The sequence below is a fragment of the Chionomys nivalis genome, chromosome 22, assembly GCF_950005125.1.
Source record: "Chionomys nivalis chromosome 22, mChiNiv1.1, whole genome shotgun sequence".
Taxonomy (NCBI): domain Eukaryota; kingdom Metazoa; phylum Chordata; class Mammalia; order Rodentia; family Cricetidae; genus Chionomys; species Chionomys nivalis.
The window spans coordinates 46212984-46233091 of record NC_080107.1 but is presented as its reverse complement, the minus strand read 5'-3'; the positions used below and the strand labels follow the sequence as shown (position 1 = coordinate 46233091).

General features: G+C 54.0%; 1 protein-coding gene across 1 annotated transcript in view; it reads right to left on the bottom strand.

The window, feature by feature from the left end:
- Positions 1-20108, bottom strand: part of Ncs1 (neuronal calcium sensor 1) — a 52128-nt gene that overhangs the window by 16968 nt on the left and 15052 nt on the right. Inside the window, exons 2-3 of the mRNA XM_057754950.1 lie at positions 8886-8910; positions 162-300 (exon numbers count right to left, since the gene is read on the bottom strand). Coding sequence (XP_057610933.1) covers positions 162-300; positions 8886-8910 — 164 coding nt within the window. The remainder of the gene's footprint in view (positions 1-161; positions 301-8885; positions 8911-20108) is intronic.

Sequence of the window (20108 nt, the reverse complement as noted above, 5' to 3'; positions counted from 1 at the left end):
TGCTGGTGCGTGTGTGTGCCGTGGTGGCCCCATGCACATGGGTGTCCCGTTCTGAATGGGGAGCCCGGCAGGGGAGCGTGAGGTGCGGGGGCTGCTGAGCCTCCCGCTGCAACAGCTGGAGAAGCTCAGGGCTGGGGCAGACCCAGCAAGCTGCAGCTCACCTTGTTCTCGTCGAAGACGTTGAAAACGAACGTGGCAAACTTGGTGGGGTCTCCAAACGGGAAGAACTGTTTGTAGATCTTCTGGAAGCCAGCCGCGTCCAGCTGCCCGCTGGGACAGTCCTTAATGAAGCCCTTGTACCTGCAGACAGCACAACAGGCAGGAGAGAACATCACCCACCAGGAGCCTCCTCCAGAGACCCGGGAAAGCCATGAACCCCAGTCCCAAGACACAGGGCCCCACGATACTGGTAACAGTATCACATGGTCCTATAACAAGGGCCCAGATGTCATGAGCATAGGCTCACACCTCTGCCACTCACTGGCTGTGTGACCTTGGGCAAATTGCTCCAGCTCTCTGAGCCTCACATGAATACAGGAAGTCGGAAGTAAGGCAAGAGGTCACCTGAACATGGCGTGCAGTGCACTTGGCCCCTCAAGCTGACACTCCTGGCACAGAAGCAGAATGTGTCATCAAGTGACCACTCCTGGCACCACATGGAGTGACAGCTGGTTCCTGTATGGCTCCTACCACATCCCTGCAGCCCCTGTACCCGGCACAAGACCTTCCCCTAGCCTGACCACTGACAGTGTGGCTTCAGAGGCCAAGCCCAGTCTAAGTCAGCCGCTCACCAGCTGCACAGCCCTAAGCAAATGTCGTCACCTCTCAGAATGCTCATGTATGGAGAAATTGTGTCACGCCCATCTTGACTTGGGTGACATGGTGCGTGTCCCCCTGGGGACTGACATTTAAAACTCACCAGTATCCACTCTCCAATATCAGGTATTGCTACAAAGTCGCGCAGAGCAGTCCCTAGGGTGGCCATCGGCATACCAAAGTTAATTATGAGTGGCTGTCGGTTGGTGCCTGTGTGTAACTGAGGCCACCTCTGTCGCCCAGGCGGGGCAGGCTTTCTGCTAAGGACCATTCCTCCCACAGTGGACAGCCAGAGCCACTATCCTCAAAGTAGAGGATTTGGGGAGTCGAGAGCTAGAAGCCTCCTGTGGAACTGTGACCCCCCCACACACACACCCATGGAGGCGGTCACAGCGTCATGTGAGGTAGAGCAATGATCTCATTTTACAGATCAAGCAGCCCAGCTGTCCACAGTTACTTACAGCCTACGCTCTGGAAATGCCTTGCCCTGGGTTTCTTCTCTGCCTGCCAGTTTGTGTCCCAAATCAGTCCAGGACAGAATTTCTCTAGATCCACAGAGGTCTCCCATTCTGTCCTGGCAAGCCTCAAAGGGTCTGCTTGCCCCTGGCAATCCTGGGTGCCTGTGAACCCTGCTAACAGGTCACACACCAGAATGAAACCCAGACACTGGGTCTGAGCTTCATTCCTTGGGGCTATCGCAAGCTTCCTTACCAGGACCAGGATGCAAAGAGTTCTAGGTTGGCTCATGACCCCCAGCCCCAAGGCCAGACTCTGGAATCTGTGTGAGATCTACCCACTGACCAGCTACCCCCTCCACACCCCAGCTACCCCCTCCACACCCCAGCTACCTACCCCCTCCACACCCCAGCTACTCCCTTTACACCCCCTCCATCCTTCTAACTCCTCTACAGTGCTGCCTGCTATTTAAAGGACCATGACAATTCTTTAAAAGCATTGACAATGCCAGCTATGGTGGCACACGCCTTTGATCCCAAGAGGCAAAGGCAGGCAGACCTCCCTGAGTTGGAGGCCAGCCTGGTCTACAGATCGAGTTCCAGGACAGCCAGGGCGACACAGTGAGACCTCGTCTCCAAATGAGTAAAGATGGAGCAAAGGAAAAGAAGTGTGACAGGGTCTCCTGAGCCCAGCCCAGAGAGCCCCTCAGGAGGCCCGGAGAAGCCAGTCCCACACTGCGCCAGCAGGTGTCGTTGGCACCGACATCAGCTGCAGGGGCTGGTGGCAGAATGCCAGTCTATTGAGTATCTAGTTACCCCTGCAGAGCCTGTCACTGAACCCCACCCATCAACAGGAGGCTGGAGAAGCCACCCCCATGAAGTGATGCGGGACGCCCAGGGGTGCCAGGCTGCACAGAGCCCCCACCGCGCACCTTCCACCACTCCTTGGTGCTCAGTACCTCCGAGTCCTGTAAACTCTGACACATATTCACCATGGCAGGTCCCCAGGTGTCAACCTGTCTAACCTGGCTAGGGTAAGAGTCCTGTTCCACCCTTAGCCAAAGTCCCCATGATGGTATCTCTCCCACTCACTCAGCCCTGGCTACAAATCCCAGCTGGCCATAGCTTGACAGTCCGGACATAACCTGGTGTCTGACATACGCCCAGCAAGGATGCACTGGAGAGCTGAATAAACACTCAGACCTCCAGGTGGGGCAGTAGCCCAAGTGTCCAGGTCCCTTTTCTGAGCATCATGGATTCTCTAGAGGCCCTAGGCATAACCAAAGAACTCGGTGGACAAGGTTAGCAAACCAACACACACACACACACACACACACACACACACACACACTCTCTCTCTCTCTTTCTTCCCCCCCGCCCCCCGTGTATGTGTGTGGCACCAGAGCGCAGAGAGGGAGCAATACCAGCCAAGGTAACCCTGTCTATCAGCAGAAGCAGAGTTCCTCCCTTCCAGCCTCCCTACCCCCCAGTCTCTTCTCCGGGAAGAAATCCAGGCTGCGCCACCCCCATGTCAGTGGCTGGGAAAGCGATTATACCCAAACATTATATAACCCCACTATTCGCCCTCCTAAAGTGGAGGAGGGTACCTGCCTGCACTAGAACGGCGAGGGAGAGGCCTGAGGCGCTCTGGCCACTGGCTTGCGTCCAGTCCTCTAATCTACCCTTCCAACTGTCACCTTGAAGGGCAGGGATTGCCATCTTCTGCTTGTGTGCACCACTGGCTGGCTAAAGAGGGGGCTCCGTGTTGGTGAATGGCCTGCCCTACAGGCCTCTCAAGATCACACAGGACCTGTATGAGACCTGACTCTTCCCACCCCAGGCCAGGACCAGGTGCCATCGGGCCAGGCCTCCTCCCTCTTTTCTGCTGGGTCAGTGCTGCTGACAGTACAGTTAACAGAGCATGTGAGCTTGTGCTCCTAGCCCCAAGCTGCAGGGCCAGAGGACAGACCCCACTGGGTCTCAGTTTCCCTGGCCCCTGCACATGGGAGCATTCTGGGCATTGGAATATAGCCAACAGTGCCCATGTATGTGCCTGGTGCTGAGAAAACCACAAGAGGGAGTCCGATCCCCAGGGGATACGACAGTTGGAAGCTGCCATGTGAGTGCTGAGAACGGAACCCAGGTCCTCTGCAGAAACAAGAGGGGCTTGGAACCACCACGCCAGATCTCCAGCCTGTGCCCAGCATCTTGGGTGGATACCGAGGCCCCGAACTGGGTCTTTCTCTGCTGAATGAGCATCTCCTGGAATCTCAGTTTCATTATTTTTGTTTGTTTGTTTTTTTTAAAGATTAATTTACTTTTTATGTTGTTCTGCTTGCATGTATGCCTGCAGGCCAGAAGAGGGCGCCAGATCTCATTACAGATGGTTGGGAGCCACTATGTGGTTGCTGAGAATTGAACTCAGGACCTCTGGAAGAACAGCCAATGCTCTTAACCACTGAGCCATCTCTCCAGTCCATTTTGGTTTTGTTTGTTTTTCAAGACAGGGTTTCTCTGTGTAGCCCTGGCTGTCCTGGATCTTACTCTGTAGACCAGACTAGCCTTGAACTCACAGAGATCTCCCTGGCTCTGCCTCCCGAGTGCTGGGATTAAAGGCGCCACCACTGCCCAGATTCACTATTTTTCTTAAGGAGGGCTCTGGTTTCTAAGGCAAACCTGGATTGGTCCTGAGTCTCTTGGTTCTTGACTAGTATATGACCCTAAACAGGTGATTCTGTCTCACTGAGCCTCAGTTTCCCCAATCTCTGAGGTTACAAGCCCATCTAGTATTTGCCTTGAAGGTCTCTGAGTGAACCGGGGCAGACAACACTGGAGATAAGGGACACTCAGCAGGCAGCCAGGACCTCCCACACAAGCATGCACCCACGCATGCGGTGGAGAGGCCAGAAGCCAAGCCACCTTCTACCCAAGCCTAATCCGCAATATGCAGGGCAGGAGGGTTCCAACCATGCGACACTGTGCTTAGGATGGGGGTGAGGATGCGAAAAGATGCTCCCAAGAGGTGACAACTGCATTCTTAAGTCGGGAGGCAGGGAATCTATCACCTTACAAAAATTCTAAGGGCTGTTGACTGCCACTTGTGAAACACTCCCAGTGGGGTGTGTGTGTGTGTGTGGCAGAGACAGAATGATGTCTGCCATGAACACAGATTCCAGCGCACCTCTCAGGATCCCTGGGCAAGGCCCCACACCACACAGGGCTTGGTTTCCCATCTCCCACACACTCTAGGCGGCTAGGAAACTTGTCCTTGGGACCTCGCAGGGACTCTGTTCCTGTCCTCTCCATGCCTCCACAATTAAAGCAACATCTGCTTCCCAAGGCGCAGAATCAAGGAGATCAGTAGCTAAATGGATGAACAGTGAAGCGGAACAGGCTGCGATCAGCAGCCACAGCTGAGAGGGGTGCAGGGAGGCCGCTCCGGGAAACTGCTCCTTCCTGTCATTTCTTCAAAGGCCCCCTCTGCCTGGCCCACCCCTGCCTCCCCACAGCTCCCTGAAGGAGGAGGGTTCCTCCCCCCTTTCCTTCCCTCAGGGCTAGCAGTTTTCTGGGTCCCTCACAGCAAGAAAATAGTATATAGGAGCCACTAAATGCCGGAATGTGAAGGAGAAACAAGCTAGATCCAAAGTACCTCCCCCACCACACAAACACACACTCACAAAGCTGTGTGACCCAGGCAAGTGTCCCCACCTCTCCGAGCTTATCTCTTCATCTGTAAGATAAGGCTACTCCCAGGGCTCAGGACTCTCAGTAGGGTGTTAAGTGTTGGCACAGCACCTGCCCACAGAAGACCTGGGGACAAGAGAAGACCTGGCTCCTCAACACAGTAGCGTGGGATGGTCCAGCTGGCCCTGTTGAGGTGCTTGCAGAAAGCCTTCCTGTTCCCACCCACTACATTGTTACTGTATTGCCAGGATGTTTAATAATTATAAAATAATCAAACAAGAGAATTTGGACAAGAAGAAATACAAGCGGGGAGGAAGTACCCACAACCCACGGTCCTGCCACCAACCACCCCATCCGGCTCCCTTCTCTGCGTGCTTTGATGCCTGGAGCTGAGCATCTAGGAAACTTCTCTGGTTTCCACTCAGCATGGTGTCCTGGTCACCTTCCAGGACACTGCAAGCTTTGGTACCTGTGGTATTGCTCAGTCAGCCCTTACTGGGCTTCTGAACTCCTGACAAGGCTGAACCCAGTTCTGTGGACAGTAGACTCTAAGACAGAGAGCCCAGGACACAGAAAAGCTGCAGACTGAAGGAGGCCCCACCCCTTGAGTCTTGGGCTTTTTTCCTCTGCAAAAAAACCAGACACTATAGGGTTACCTGAGGCTGAGGACTGGGTGATGGGGTCCCGACTGGCTGACCCAGGCACACAACACCCGCCCTCACTGCAACCCAGGCCTTATTCTAGTCCTGGTTCCTCTAGTACTCTCTGCATGGCAGGGACAGCATCACAGGGGACCCTGAACAGCAGTTGTTTGAAGTCCGTACAAAACAAGGTGACTCTGTACGGTGCTGGAGACATGACAGCCTCTCCAGCCTCTCCGCTGAGACCTGGCCAACGAGCTGAGATGTGGGGGTGAGGAACTAAAAGAGATAGCGGCACAGATGAAGGCTCCAAAGGGGCACAAGTCGGGCCTGGGTGAGGGCAGGTGCTTGACGAGCTGCAGTGAGGGGTGGGGGGCGGGGGTCTGAGCCTCCAGGCAGCCCCAAGGGTTAGGGCAAGGAGTCGAACCTTAGGCAAGCTGTGGGGTGTCCTCCAAAGGGGCTTCAAGAGACCAGAGCATCTGGCTTCATCTCCAGCTCTTCTGTCACGGGCTGGGGTGTGTGTGCAGGAAGCTGGGGGCAGTGACCACATGGGAAAGATCCCCTGGGTTGGGGCTAGTTGTTCAGAACAGGGAAAGATGTGAAATGGCCCTGGGCATTGGGGGCACAGGGATAGGAGGGACTGGAGGCTCCTGATCTAACCTCTATCCCAGCAGGCTTGTAGACTATAAAAAGAGTTTTGGGCCATCAAGAGAGAACAATGGGCTCATTTTGTGTGCTAAGAATTCCGTAACCGTCCAATACACTGGAGACTGCTCAGAATACCATCATCTGTGGCCCCCCGTTACTGATGTCTGTCTACACAGAGGTAGGGTGCTTTCTGTAGGGATAGGCCTGAACCAAGCAAAGTCAGGGAGGGGACAAACTGTAGGTACTTCCAGTTTCAGGACAGCTGAGAATAGGGCTCAGCAAGACTGAACATAGCAGGGGGAACTCAGACCTGCATAGCCTCTACCCAGGATGGGAGAGGTTAGCAGAAGCCTGCCATTCACAAATGCTTTCTCTACAGAGCCCAAGGGCTACCACCAGGAGGCAGGGAGATGTACAGACTGAAAAGCAAGGAAGACAGCGTGGAGGCAGGCTTAGGAACACGGACAATGGAGGCAGCAAGACCTGGAAACTCCTGGGATATTCCTGGAGGATATGGGAAGTAGGAAATAGCCAGAGATGGGTCAGACCCCCACCACCACCTCTGTCCAATGAGGTCAGCTTCTCCCTGCACCTCCACTCCCTTGCCAGAACCCAGCCAGCTCCTGGTCCTGGTTCTGCCCGCCTAAACAGATCTTCAGTGAGAGCCAACAGAGTCAGGCAGAATGGCCACAGCTCTGCCCTTTCCGCAGCATGGACTCTGATGTGCAAGCTCAGAAAAGAGGTCTGGAGGGTCTGAGCTCTGCTTCCCTCCTCACTCCCCTCCTGGGGTTCACAGTGAGAGCCTCTCCTGTTTGCTTTGTATTCCACTGTGACAGACACAGCTCCTCTCTTCCTCCTAGGCCCAGGGCAGGCATCACTAGCTCATTGCAGATCTCACTAATTTCTCACTGCTGCACTTTCTACTCGCTCCGTGACAAGCCACTTTAGATGCAGATAGCTACTGCAGACTGGCGGGAGCTGGCACCCAGCTAGAAACCCACCAGTCATCTAATATTCTTTCTCACTCTGTCTCTTTCTCTCTCTTGCTTTTTTAAGACAGGATTTCTCTTTGTAGCCCTTGGCTATCCTGGAACTGGCTCTGTAGACGAGGGAGGACTCAAACTCTGCCTCCTGAGTGCTGGGATTAAAAGTGTGTGTCACCACTGCCCATTTACATCTAGTATTTTCTAAAAGAGACAACTGGGCCCCAGAACGGGTACAGTGTTCTTGAGGCCCTGCGTGATTCAGGGATGAAGCAAGGACTGGACTTCAGTCTCCCGGCTTGTACCTCATCTATTTGGTAAGCAGGGTCTTCGATCAGCCTGATGGATCATCTTAATTTTATTTTATGTGATGGGTGCTTTGCCTGCTTGTATGTCTGTGTGCCACATGTATGCCTGGTGTCCAGAAGAGCATGCTAAAACTGGAGTTACATACAGACAGTGGTGAGCCAAAATGAAGTTGCTGGGAATCGAACCCAGGTCCCCGGGAAGTGCAGTCAGCACTCTAAGCACTGAACCATCTCTCCAGCCTTCAGGTTGAGTCTCCATGGATAGCACACAGTGAGGCTGGGGAGATGGTACTGTCCGCAAGGAAACCAGGCAGGCAGATAGGAGAGCCTCAGTTTGGGTCCCAAGCACCCATGGGCAAAACCCAATGTGGTGGCAAGCACTTACAACCCCAGTACTGGGGAAACTGAAGAAGCAGAGACAGGGGCCTCTTTGGGGAAACCTGGACAGCCAGTCTAGTCAAATTAGAGAGCCATAGGTAGCAGTGAGGGGACCTTGTCTCAAATAAAAAAAAAAAAAAAAAATTGGCCAGGTGGTGGCACACACCTTTAATCTCAGAACTTGGGAGGCAGAGGCAGGCGGATCTCTATGAGTTCCAGGCCAGCCAGGGCTACATAGTGGGGCCCTGTCTCCAAACAAACCAAACAGGGAGATGGCTGAAAAGATGACTCAGTGGTTAAGAGCACTTACTGCTCTTGCAAGGACCAACGCTTTCCACATGGCAGCTCATGGATACCCATAACTCCAGTTCGAGGAGATCTAATGCCTTATTCTGACCTCCACGGACACTACATGTGTACGGTACTCAGGCATACATGCAGGCAAAACACGCCAACAAAATAAAAATAAATAAATCATTTTAAAGGGCAAAAAAAATACACAAAGAAAGAGGGGGAGTCACTACCCTCCCCCAGCCTGTTCAATGGACACCACAGCCCCATGTGACTGGGGGGTGTTGAACTGGATGTGGATGCCTGCTTCCTGGACCCCTCCCTGTTGCACAGGCCGTGGGCTGGGCCCGTCAGCAGCCCCACAAGACTGGGGGGTGTTGAACTGGATGGATGTGGATGCCTGCTTCCTGGACCCCTCCCTGTCGCACAGGCCGTGGGCTGGGCCCGTCAGCAGCCCCACAAGACTGGGGGGTGTTGAACTGGATGGATGTGGATGCCTGCTTCCTGGACCCCTCCTGTCGCACAGGCCGTGGGCTGGGCCCGTCAGCAGCCCCACAAGACTGGGGGGTGTTGAACTGGATGGATGTGGATGCCTGCTTCCTGGAACCCTCCCTGTCACACAGGTCATGGGCTGGGCCCACCAGCACCCCACACCCACCCCAGCACACAGGTTCTACTCACCACTGCTGCACCTCCTTCTCGGTAACTGCAAGAGAAAAGAAGATCAAAGGTTAGCTGGGAGTCCCAGGACACCGGCATCTGCGGGAGCGGGACAGGAGCTCCCTCTTATCTCTTTACCCACAGGCTGCCAGTACACCCCTAGAGAACAGTGGATGAGCAGTCTTGGCAGGCAGATGCTCACCAGCCTAGGAGATGGTATGCCCGACCTTCAATGCCCACTGCCTACAGCTGCCGATACAAAGGCCACCTCCCAAACACCTTAAGATGAACACCATGGCCAAAAGCAATCTGGGGAGGGAAGGGTTGATTTCTGCTTCCAGTTTTACAGCCCATCAAAGAGGGAAGCCAGGGCAGGAACTCAGGCAGGAACCTGGAGGCAGGAACCGAAGTGGAGGCCACGGAACACTGTAGACTGGCTTGCTCCCCAAGGCCTAGTCAGCCTGTTTTCTTATACCACCCAGGACCCTTTGCCCAGGAATGGTGCTACCCACATGGTTTGAGCCATTCTACATCAGCTGCCAATCAAGAAAATTTGTCCACAAGCCAACAGAACAAAAGCATCCCCTCGGTTGAGGTTCCCTCTTCCCAGATGACTCTAGCTTGTGTCAAGTTGCCAAAAAACTAACCAGCCTCCCTGGTTAGGCTGTGTTGAGCAGCCCTAGGCCTTCCACCCGCACCGTCTCTGGGTGTAGCTAATGCAGATGGAGAGACCTCAAGCTCTGGGGTCAGACCTGAACACCTGATCTCCAGGTCAGTCACAAGGCTTATGGGCCGGGTGTGCCTCAGAAGACTGCCCCCTCTCTGAGCCCTCATCTATAAACAGGCTCACAAGAATCCCATGTCCCACCTGGGACAGCCCCTCCCATTTTTCCAATAAGGAAACTAAGGTTCAGTCAAGTCTACTTATGGCTGCCCCAGAGATTACCCGAGGGCACTGTCCCAAGAGATGGGTGGTGCCTCCAAGGTTCCGGAGGGAACACTTCTTCTAACCTTGAAGCAGCCAATGAGCTGTATGGTGTGACCGTAGCAAGGAGTGGTATCATGGACCATAAACAACAGGAGGTAGTGGCAAAGGCCTGAATGGCAGGGCCACTGGTGACCTCAGCTAGGTCTCATGAGGCCAGAGAAGCACTCCTGGGGAACTCAACTTCCCGCCTACGATGTTCCAAAGCCTGCCTCTGACTGCCACCTGGCAGAGGACCTTCCTTGACCTCCCTGACCCCATCACATCCCCAGAGGCTTCAGGTAGTTTAGTAAGGCATGGACTACTGTTCTCTCACCGGAATTGTCCCTAATGTAGAACACCGAGTAACCAGCAGGCAGCTAAGCCTCTGGGATGCGAAATGAGCCTGGGAAAAAGCTTACCTAGCTTTGAGCAGCTACTTTGGCTTAATGGGACACTGGAGACTCAAGTGTCCCTTGCCTCTGGGATTCCTAGAAATGCCAACTCTTCACTTCCTAGAGCTGCGGAGGATCCTGGAGGGTGGCAGTCAAGGGAACCTCTCTAGGGGCCTGGCCCCCCAGCCCAATCCTTCTGCCAACTAGGGTGGGTGGACATAGGCTAGGCCGGCCTGGGCCACCACAAGACTGAGGTGTGCACAGTCTACACTGAGGACATTTAGGGACAGAGGGAGACACCCTTCACACAGGAACCCCATAGTCTACACTGAGGACGCTTAGCAACAGAGGGAGACACCCTCCACACAGGGACCCCATAGTCTACACTGAGGACGCTTAGCGACAGAGGGAGACACCCTCCACACAGGGACCCTCCACACAGGGACCCTCCACATAGGGACCCCACAGTCTACACTGAGGGAGCTTAGCGACAGAGGGAGACACCTTCCATGCAAGGACCCTACACACAGGGACCCTCCACACAGGGACCCCACAGTCTACACTGAGGGAGCTTAGCGACAGAGGGAGATACCCTCCACACAGGGACCCCATAGTCTACACTGAGGACGCTTAGCGACAGAGGGAGACACCCTTCACACAGGGACCCCACAGTCTACACTGATGAAGCTTAGCGACAGAGGGAGACACCCTCCACACAGGGACCCCACAGTCTACACTCAGGAAGCTTAGCGACAGAGGGAGACACCCTCCACACAGGGACCCCCATAGTCTCAGCTGCTCCTATGTTCTGTTCTGAGGAGCTGCCCTGTCACTTGACCCAAGGTTCACTGACTTTCTAAATTTGTTGTTGGGGTTGTTTTGTTTTGTTTTTCATGACAGGGTTTCTCTGTAGCTTTGGAGCCTGTCCTGAAAGTGGCTCTGTAGACCAGGCTGGCCTGGAACTCACAGAGATCCGCCTGCCTCTACCTCCCGAGTGCTGGGCTTAGAGTGAGCCACCACCGCCTGGCTAACTTTCTAAATTTTTTAAAGATTTGTTTTTACTTATGTGTATGTAAGGGGTGGAGGACAGTCAGAACAGGCCTTGGAGTTGCAGGTGGTGGTGAGCCACCATGTAGGTGCTGCGGATTGAACCTCAGGACCTCTGGGAGGTCAGTCGGTGCTCTTAACTTCTGAGCCACCATCCGACCGGTGGCTTCCTGTTTCGCTGTCTCTGTTTCTGCTCAGTTTTCTAGCTCTCACCAATGCTAAGCAATACCTGCCCACAAAACTCCCTAAGCCACGTGCTAGTGGCTCAGCTCCCCAAACACAACAGAAGGTGACCACTAAGATGAGTGGTGACCTTTGCTCAAGGTCATGGAGCAAGGTGACAAGGGGTAGGGAGTCAGGATGCTGAGAGATCAGCACCCTGGCTGTGGTTCCCAGCACCCACAGAGAGGCTCATAACTAACTGCCTGTCTCTCGCTCCGTGGGATCTGATGCCCTCTTCGGACCTCCGTGGGCTCCCACATACACATGATGCACAGCCATACACAAAACAAAACAAAACAAAACAAAACAAAACAAAAAACCTGTTTTTTCAAAAGATGCCATTCAGTACGCTGGACTAAATGCAGTTAGGACCCATGGCACTCACCTGTCAAATGATACTGGGTCTAATCAAGAAGCCATAACTGGACTAATCCAGAGAGTGGGACACACTAGACCATCAACCCTGCACCTTCAAGTCAGAGCCAGCAACGCCCAAACAAGCCAGAGGAAGACTGTGGGGAAGGTGGCTGAGGACAACTCAAGCCTAACACGCTGGGCTGGGGGTCGGTTTGGAGGCCAGGAGGGAAAGTGCTGAAACGGCTGTGGGCCATGGACACATGCCGCAGGGCCTCTTCAGTTTCCAAAGATAGCGGTGGACTGAGGATGATGCCCCTGTCCCAGGAGCTGTGCCCAAACACTGAGGGGTGAAGGCTGGGAAGCTGGTTGAAGTGGGAGGGCAGGTCTGGAGAGCTGGAGAGTCCCTGATGGTTGGGGGGGGTGGCAGGGGCCGGGGACAGGTCTGGAGAACTGGATCGTTCCTGCTGGTTGGGGTGGGGGTTTGGAGGGGGGCGGGTCTAGAGTGTCCCTGCACTGTTACATTCACAAGTCTCAAAATAAAATGCTGAAGGGAAATGACTCTTCGGCCAGTCTGTGTGCCCCCCACAATGCATGGAGGGCCAAGAGGCAGCCCTGGATCCTGTGCACTACGGGCCGTTGGACAGAGCAATCTGGAGGTCCAGCTTCCCCCTGCCTCAGTCTTGGGACCAGATGCAAAGGGAGCTTCCTGGGGTGCAGCTTCCAACTCCGTCCATCCCATCCTCCTTCTTACCCCTCCTTCTCATCAAGTCTCCAGCCAACTGTGAAATTAACTGGACCCCCTCTGGCTTCCCTCCAGGGACCATGCTCAGTGCTTAGCACCCAGTGTTCAGAGGCTCAGGGCTCAGAGTTCCAGACTCAGGCTCAAAGTTGAGGAGGAGTACCAGTGATCTTATGCCCCAGCCAACACCCCAACTCCATGAACCTACTCAAGCTCCCTGAGGGTCCTGTTCTCTCACCCTGGGTCACCAAATGACCCATTTTCCACAGCTGTGGTGGTCTGATGAAAATGGCCCTCACAGGCTTATAGGGAGGTACACTTTTAGGAGGTGTGGCCTTGATGGAGTAGGTGTGGCCTTGCTGTGGTCACTAGGGTTAGGTTTTGAGGTTTCAAGCGCTCAAGCCAGGCCCACTGTCACTCTCTCTTCCTGCTGCCTGCTGATCCGGATGCAAACCCTTCTCCAGAACCATGTCAGCCAGCATGCCACCATGCCTCCTGCCATGATAATAATAGACTAAACCCCTGAAGTGAGGCAGCCCAATTAAATACTTTACTTTATAAGAGTCACGATGGTCATGGTGTCTGCTCACAGCAATAAAACCCTAACTAGTCTTTCTGTGACCCCCCCCTCCAGCAAGTCCCTGACCCTTCCATGACCCTTCAAAGGGACTCCGTCAACCCAGTAACACCCTGCACATGGCCAGTCAGAGGCCTGACCAAGTCAGGACAGGGTAGGGAGGACAAGGAACCATAAGTGAAGAACCTGGGGTCAGACAGGCTAAGGCTCCCTACGTTTTTTGGTGTAAAGTCAGACCAAACACCTACATCTCTGAATCTCACTCTGCCCATCTGTCAAACAGGACCTGCAGCCCCACCTTGCAGCTGTGTTACAGGCCAAAGTAACTTAGCAAACTGGATCTGTGCCTGGTACTAGAAGGCCCAATAGAAAGACATTCTCTTCCCAGTGGGACACAGCCCTGGGGCTCTGTCATCAGAGTCAGCCCAGCTCTGGGGCTGGGACTTCCACCTCCTAATGTGTGTTTTATCTAAGTGCACCTGGTTGGGGCTGACTTTCTTTCCCCAGAATATTCCTGTGGCCATCTTAAGCACTACCAAGTGCAAGGCTTTTGATGAACACCAGGCCTGGGGTTCGGCACCCTTGGTCAAGACCCTGTTGGGGCTACGTGTAGACTGGGTTCCTTCTGAACAAGTTGTTTAACCTCTCTGAACTTTGGAATCCTCATCTCTAAATCAGCACATAAGCCCCAGGCAGGATCCTGGGAAAGGGTTCCCTAGAATCCTGCACTTCAGGGGGACTGGAGCACAGAGACACAAGGAAGGAAGGTGCGGGCACCCATCCTCCTTCCACTGGCCCTGCTGAGATCTAAAACTGCCGATGCAGAGAACTATCCAGACATGCCACCCCCGTCCTGGGCCACCACCAGCCTATATCTCCTCAGGTCTGCTGACACCGTCCTATGCCCCTGCCCAAGTAGAGACGCCCAGTGTGCCCAGTGCCCACCCCCAGCAGCTACCAAAGCTCCTTCAGGCCCCTCCTCCTCTCCACGCAGCCCATGTCTGCCAAGAGTGAACACAAGAACCGGTCCCAGGAGCCCAGGATAAACGTTGAGTCTGATTTTCATTTCCCTAAAGCAAAATACCTCTCTGCTGATTGAAGCTCAGCTCAAACATGGTGGGAACAGAACGCCAGAGCTGGCAGCCCCCACGGAGGGAGGAGGGGCCTGCTGCAGCAGGACGGGTAGAAGGCAGACTTCCCGGCTGGCTTCCTGTGACCAATCCAGACCCCACTTCAGTCTCCAGACACAAGGACTGCCCTCTGGGTTACCCACCCTGCCCAGTACATTAGCAACGGGGGTGGGGGGGGCTTGGGAGGATGAGAGAGAGAGAGAGAGAGAGAGAGAGAGAGAGAGAGAGAGAGAGAGAGAGAGAGAATAGGTTCTTTGGGCCTGGCCTCCCACCCCAGTCCCTTCGAGCCTGATCACCAAATAGTCTCCCTCTAGAAGGGCAACGGGCCTTCCTGTGCTCAGCTGCTGGAACACTTACTCTAGGGTCAATCTTGACCCCGCACCCCTCCCCCATCCTGCCTCAGTCTCTCACTCCCTCTCTCCTACTGAATGTCCTGCCTGCCATAACCACCCCTGCCATGGTCTTCCAGTCCTCTCCTGGGTTCAGGAATAAGAAGCTCAGAGATCTCCATAGCCTGCCCCCTCCCTTATCCCGACTCTGGGTCACTTCTACACTACACAGCACGGAGGATTCCTTTCCTCGCTGTCCACTCAGCGTGGAGGTCTCCCCGCACCCCTGCTCCAGGTTCTGTTCTGGGGAGTGTTATGCCAACTTGGCATAAACTAGGGTCATCTGGGAAGAAGGAACCTCAACTGAGAAAAGGCCACCATCAGACCTGTAGGAAGTCTACGGGGCGTTTTCTTGATTAATGACTGATGTGGGAGGGCTCAGCCCACTGTGGGTGGTGCTGTCCCTGGGCAGGTGGTTCTGGGTTCTCTAAGAAAGCAGACTGAGCAAGCCATGAAGAGCAAGCCAGCAAGCAGCACCCCTCCATGGCCTCTGCTTCAGCTCCTGTAGATGAATGGCTGTAAACTGTAAGATAAAATAAACCCTTTCCTCCCCAGGTCGCCTTTTATCACTGCTACAGAAAGCAGACTGGGTTAGTGGTGATGACAGAGCTTTCTCAGAGAAAGGAGACACGTCTGATCTACTCCGCTATACTCGGCTAAGTCTGTACCTCTTCTGCCCTACAGACAGCGCCCCCAGAACCTAGTCATTCCCCCCTCTCTGGCCCTCAGTTCCCCAGTCTGAAAGGGAGGCGATTTGGGCAAAGGGGGTTAAACTCCATGTGCTCTCGCCAGCAACAGGGTGGAGGTCCTGACAGTCCACCCAGGCTTCTAATTCAGTCCATAATCTTAGCCCTGGTCTCCCCTCCAGTCCCAGGAAAAGGCTCCACAGAGTCCCCAGATCCCTGCCACACAATGACCAGCCCTGGCAAGTCAGAAGGGTCCAGTAAGAGCATTTCCCAGCAAAGGGAATGGACAGGACAACAGCTTCGTGTCCTGAGAAGAGCAAACGGACACGACAGCAAGGGGACCAGGTGTCCACTGTCCTGAGAAGAGCAGAGGACCAGCATGGGGGACCAGAAGGTGTCCACTGTCCTGAGACCAGCAGAGGACCAGCATGGGGGACTGGAATGTGTCCACTGTCCTGAGACGAGAACAGGGCCAGCATAGGGGACAGGAAGGTGTTCACTGTCCTGAGACCAGCAGAGGACCAGCATGGGGGACCGGAAGGTGACCACTGTCCTGAGACCAGCAGAGGACCACCATGGGGGACTGGAATGTGTCCACTGTCCTGAGACGAGAACAGGGCCAGCATAGGGGACAGGAAGGTGTTCACTGTCCTGAGACCAGCAGAGGACCAGCACAGGGGACCAGAAGGTGTCCACTGTCCTGAGAAGAGCAGAGGACCAGCATGGGGGACCAGAAGGTGTCCACTGTCCTAAGACCAGCAGAGGACCAGCATGGGGGACCGGAAGGTGACCACTGTCCTGAGACCAGCAGAGGACCAGCATGGGGGACCGGAAGGTGACCACTGTCCTGAGACCAGCAGAGGACCAGCACGGGGGACCGGAAGCTGGGCATGACTGGTGTGCGGAGACCTTGCCTGATCTCTAAGCTATAGCACTTGGAATCACCGGCTCCAAGCAGACAGAGATAACATGACAGCACTTGCAGAGGGCCTGGCACCCAGCCGGCAATGCTACTGTGATTACTACCCCACGCCTCTGCCAGGGAGACAGAAGCAGAGCTCCTGCCCTGCCCATTGCTTTCCCCCCAAAAGAGGTGAGACTGACCCTGCCTCAGCAGATGCTGACCCTGCCCACCCGGAATCCCTGGGCCCTCCCTCAGCACAACACAGAGAGCAGGCCTCCTGGCTCAGCCCTCTTCAGGCTCCTCCCAGAGTGGGGTGGCAACGGCCCAGCTCTGGCTGGCAAGCGCTATTTCTATCCATGTTAGTTGTGCCAGCCCAGCTGGGTGGCTCAGGGCTGGGCACACCACAAATCAACAGGAAAGACATACAGGCCCTGCCTGCCTCCCCCACACTGCACCCTGTGCAACAACTCACACCCTCCCCCACTCTGCCCACAGAGATGCTTTGGGAACTGGTAGAGACTGCTTTTTGGCCACATGCTAGGGCCTTCAACCAGACTGCATCTGAGCCCCGCATTGATGGGAGTCACAGGCCATGGCTGTGCTCTGTGTGGCAAAGCGATCTCACTCATAAGCAAGAAGCTCACCCAGGGGCTAACCAGACTCAAACACCCCTGGCCTGGCTTCTCCTCCTGGCACCCAGCCTCCCAATTCTTCCCCTCATACCCTTGCAGCCTGGTTTCCATGTGTGGAGACTAGGGCAACACACAAAGCCTTGTTGTAGGGATGTTTAGGATCTGTCAGCCTCTAAGGCACCTTAAGGCTGAACCAGCTTTGCCCCCTGACTTCTAAGGCACCCCCACCCCAGCTCATAGCACTGGAACCCACATTCTCTCCAACTAGCGGCCTTGATGCAGAGAGAGGCACAGTCATGCTAACACCCCAGTCGATGGACTTGTGTGCCACTCTGAGCCTTGCTTCCTCTTAGCACAGGGCTGCTGACAGAGCCGACAGGAGAATACATATGGCAAACAGCCCAGCACTGGACACAGGGACACGGCTGTCAAGTGACAAGTGGTGGTGTCAGGATAAGACACTGGGGCTCTCACTGCCTTCTGGGTGGGAGCTGGGAGCTGCAGCTGGCAGAGCCAAGCCATGGTGTTAGCACACACCAAAGCGGACAGCTTCCAGCTGCTGTCAAGGAGAGGAGCCAGGCCCTAAAAGGAGCACGAAGAAGGGCTGCATAGACCATTCAAATCTCGAATTCAATCCCATTTTCCTCCTAGTCCCTCAGATCTCCTGAGCCCCAGCTATTTCCATTGACTGAGCTCAGGGGCTGCACCAGGTCCTGTGGAGAAACAGCTCACTGCCAGCCACTGTGAGTAAGAAAACCCGAGGCTCCGAAGAAGCAGGAGCATGCCACCAAAATCATACAGCCAGTGGCAGGGCAAAGTGAACCAGAGGCCCAGCAACCAGCGAGGCCTCAGCCTGGGGTGATCACACACAAGGAGAGCCTTGTGTGCCCCCCAGGCTGGTGAAAACACCTCTGCATGTCAAGAGGGATGAGGGTTGGGGAGTACTGCTCACGGGGCACTTGCCGTCACCACAGCCCTTCTTGGAGGAGCCAGGCCTCATTGCGGAGCACTTGATCCCTCTTGTTCTTAAGTCCATCAGCTCCAACCCCCAAGCTGAGCCTCAGTTTCCTCATCTGACGAAGGAGATAGCAGTATTCAGGAGACGGTTTCACCCCTGGAGGAGGACCAGTGTTGAAGGAGTCCAAGAGTTCCTTCAAGGTGCTCCCCTCAGACTCCCTAAGGAGAGAGGGCCGATGGTACCCCTGGAGCTGAGAGACTCCAGGCAGCCATCAAAAGCAAGGTTTGAGAAATAGAGAAGGCTCAGACAGTGCCTGAATTCATAAAAATTTGGGTGTGACAGGGAGTGCTTGCAATCCCAGTGCTGGAAAGGCAGAGACAGGAGGATCCCTGGAAGCTCATTGGCCATCCATTCTAGCCAATCAGTGAGCTCCAGGTTAATTGAGAGACCTGGTCCCAAAAAGTGAGATGGGGAGGGGCTGAGAAAGTCACCTGATTACACACACACACACACACACACACACACACACACACGGTAAGTTTTGATTCAAAGTTTGTATTCTGGCTCAAATATTTTTATAAATGTTACTATCTGCCCTATCATCATTTGTGGGTTTTATTTGACTCCAGAAACAAAATGATAAACTATAGTGATTTTAATTTCTATGTCATCCAAACAAACTCCTGCCCCTCACCGGACTGTTGAAGTCAAGTTACAGAAAGATGCACTTTGCCTTGTGGACTCCAGCAGTGGTGTGAGGAATAGTTGAGAGGAGCTCCCAAGAGGCCAGGCTAGCAATGCACCTATTACACACCTGAGTGTAGGAGGTCCTTCCGTCTGTGTGTTGTTTTCTTGGTTAATGAATAAAGAAACTGCCTTGGCCTGTTAATGGGGCAGAACTTAAGTAGGCGGGGAAGACAGAACTGAGTGCTGGGAAGAAGAAGGCGGAGTCAGGAGACGCTATGGAGCCACCACCAGAGTCAGACATGCTGAATCTTTGCTGGTAAGCCACTGCAATATGGTGATATACAGATTAATAGAAATGGGTTAAATTAATATGCAAGAGTTAGCCAATAAGAAGTTAGCTAACAGGCCAAGCAGTGATTTAATTAATACAGTTCCTGTGTGATTATTTCAGGGCTAAGCTAGCTGGGCAGATGGGACTAACAAGCAGCTCTTCCTTCTACACACCTGAACAAGACGCCAGGCAGTGTGTGACGCTCTCCACGGCACAGATGAGGAAACCAAGTCATCCAAAGGTGAAGCTACCTGCCCAAACTCATCTGCAGTAGAGGTGGAACCAGAATCAGGGTCTAGGTAACTCCAGGACATACTGGAGTAGGTGTCTGAGACATCCCCCAAGTGCATGCTGGGAGTTGATCTTTTACAGGTGATCCAACTCTTATATCGGTTTAGGATCCCTTATCAAAAGTTTCACAGATCTAGAGGTTCTTCTGGATTGGGGATAATTTGCATATTCATGATGAGATATCCCCAGTGGAGGGGAGGACCCAAATTAAAACCCAATACTACCCTTTAAATACAGCCCGAGGGTGATTTTGTACAGAATTTTTAGGGCAACCGAGTTTTTGCTGCAACTCGTTCCATGAGGTCAGGTGTGGAATTTTCCACAGCAGTCTCTCGTCACTGCTCTATGGTGATTTTCAGAACAGGAATACCAAACTGACTCCAGCTCATAGGGGACCAAATCTCTGGCCCAGACTGACTCTCCAGTATCAGGTCTTGCTGGTACTAGAATGCAGAGGTCCTTGGCTTGCACTGACTAACCTACCAAGCGCAGGTCCGGTCTTGACTACGTCCAACTGTGTAACAGTGGACACATCAACTAACTTCTCTGAGTCTCTGCTTCTCATTCTGGAAATAGGGAGTTAAAACCTGCCATAGTTGCACACAAGAGAAAAAGACTGACAGAAATGCCGATGACAATGGCCTTGGGGAAGGAAAATAAAAACGGCTGTGCCACTACTGAATGTCCACTTCTATCCTTCCCAACTGCTACAAGCTCTATCACGCAGGGCGTGTGTGCCTGTGTCTGGTGGCTGAGCGGTACTGGTTGGTGTGCAGTGGGTGGTTAGTGTGTGTGCTCCTGCAGAAGGCTCTCAGTAGCCAGAGTAGCTGCTGCAATGTCCCCAGCCTTCTTTCTCTCTCTTTGGGACACACACATACACGTGCACACACACATGAGTAACACAAAAGTGGTCCCAGGAACTGGCCCCTGGTCCA